Genomic DNA, 2,278 nt, shown 5'->3' with positions numbered 1-2,278 from the left:
GTAAAAGAGTAAAAGAGTAAAGATTCTATAGAAATTAGGGCCAGCACTAGTTTTTGTTACGACGTTTCGTACCCGAGACACCTAATGTAAATAAAGAATGAGATCGAAGATGAAAGAAATAGTATTTAGAAATGAGCTCCAATTAGTTTCATGCTAGTGGAGGCGCAATGGCCCAGTGGTTAGGGCAGCGGACTCGCGGTCATAGGATCGCGGTTTCGATTCTCAGACCGGCCGTTGTGAGTGTTTATTGAGCAAAAACACCTAAAGTTCCACGAGGCTCCGGCAGGGGATGGTGGCGAACCCTGCTGTACTCTTTTACCACAACTTTCTCTCACTCTTCCTCGGAAATTGCTGGCCTCGAACCCAAAATTTGAAATCATTATCTATAGCTTTATGTACTTCGAGAATCAATTCCGAATAGCAATTACTCTATCATAATATATCTAAATGTTCCAATTAACATCATTTGAAGAAAATATGTTGATTTTTTTCTTTTTCTTTTTCTCTTTTCTTTTCGAGAGAAAAGATTTTGTTGAATCCATCGATGATGGAAACATTGCGCTATTATATCAGCCTTCTAGACTTGCTGGCAACATGCGCAGAGGTGAGTGCTTTTGTCTTACTCCGTTTATCTACTTTCTCTTTGTTTGGTTTGTGTGTGTGTACGGGTGTGTGTGTGCGACGAATTTTCATCTTCGTCTTTGATATTTATTGTTTTTAACACAGTATGTCCATTATAATAAATGTTATCTCAAGACAAATACAATTGTAACTGGCCTGTCGACAGTGTATATACTTGAAGTTTGGTACATAGTTGGATAAAAGGCTATTTTGATTTAATACGACATCGGTTGCGTATACCGGATTTTTATTCAGCTGGACAACTATTCGCAACATCAGTGAATGCTTTATTTGCTTTTTCTTATATCAAGGACACCGAATAATTCTCGTCCGAGCCTGATATCTATTGCGGTTTTATCACAGCACCTCCATAACAGGACAAATACAGCAATAAATGGCCTATTGGGTGTGTATACATTAAATGTGATACACAGATAGCAATTTTAATTTTTTAATATTCATTTAACGTTGATGCTATTTTATTTTTTATTTTATTTGTTATTAACAATTTTTCGTTATTTCTCGACCCCAGGGCGAAAATATGTTCATAGAATCTTTGTGTCAAACAATTTTGCCGTTTGACGATTTGCTTTTTGTTCTCAACAACCAAAGAATCGACAACTCTTTGAAGAAACCATTCTTGCGTTGCTTACATCATGTCTACATGAAGAATTCTGTCGCAGTTGTTGAGACTGGGATTGGAGAACTACCACATGATCCGTGAATATTTTGTTTATCTATTTCCGCTTAATGTTATCAATGTCATCGATGTATTTATTTGTTTATTGTTGATGTATTTATTGTCATCACCATCGTCGTGGTGGTCACCATCGTCGTCATCATCATGTCACCAACATCATCATCATCATCATCATTATCATCATAACTTAGCATATTACAACTCACGGTGTCATATTTATTTCAAAACCTAATCTACCCCATAATAGTGTTAGAGCGTAACATCGCACATCATAACATGCGACGTCGTAACACACGTCATCACATGCCGTATTATAACACACCAGATTATGTGTCACACATCATAAGACCCGACGTCATTATGATGTTGCATAACAATGTCTCATCATAAAGCACAACGTCATAACTTACCACGATCATAATCAATGTCTCACATCCTAAAACGTCGGCGAACTTGCAGAATCGTCAGCACACCGGGCGAAATGCCTAGCGGTATTTCGTCTGCCGTTACGTTCTGAGTTCAAATTCCGCCGAGGTCAACTTTGCCTTTCATCCTCTCGGGGTTGATTAAATAAGTACCAGTTACGCACTGGGGTCGATGCAATCGACTTAATCCCTTCGTCTGTACTTGTTTGTCCTCTCTCTGTTTAGCCTCCTGTGGGCAATAAAAAAAATTTTTGAAAATAAAATAAAATAAAAAAATAAATATATTACGTCACATCAGAGTAGATTGTGTCACAACGTACAACGTCATAACACGTCACACCGCAATATATTACGTCACTACATGCAACGTCATAACACGTCACAGCGCAATATATTACGTCACTACATGCAACATCATAACACGTCACACAACGTCACATCACGGTATGTTATGACATCGCATAGTCGTCTTTTAGTTCTGGTCACTGTTTTTATTGTTTTCTATTTCTTGGTAAATGCCGAAATCAAAAAA

The 2,278-nt window shown here is 37.7% G+C and overlaps 1 protein-coding gene across 1 annotated transcript in view; it reads left to right on the top strand.

Moving 5' to 3' along the window:
• Positions 1–2,278, top strand: part of LOC106877374 (uncharacterized) — a 101,948-nt gene that overhangs the window by 48,470 nt on the left and 51,200 nt on the right. Inside the window, exons 30-31 of the mRNA XM_052977151.1 lie at positions 520–604; positions 1,154–1,341. Of these exons, the coding sequence (XP_052833111.1) occupies positions 520–604; positions 1,154–1,341 (273 nt within the window). The remainder of the gene's footprint in view (positions 1–519; positions 605–1,153; positions 1,342–2,278) is intronic.

This window comes from Octopus bimaculoides, chromosome 27 (assembly GCF_001194135.2).
Source record: "Octopus bimaculoides isolate UCB-OBI-ISO-001 chromosome 27, ASM119413v2, whole genome shotgun sequence".
Classification (NCBI taxonomy): domain Eukaryota; kingdom Metazoa; phylum Mollusca; class Cephalopoda; order Octopoda; family Octopodidae; genus Octopus; species Octopus bimaculoides.
Note: the sequence above shows the minus strand (reverse complement) of the source record. Positions and strands in the feature narration are given on the sequence as shown.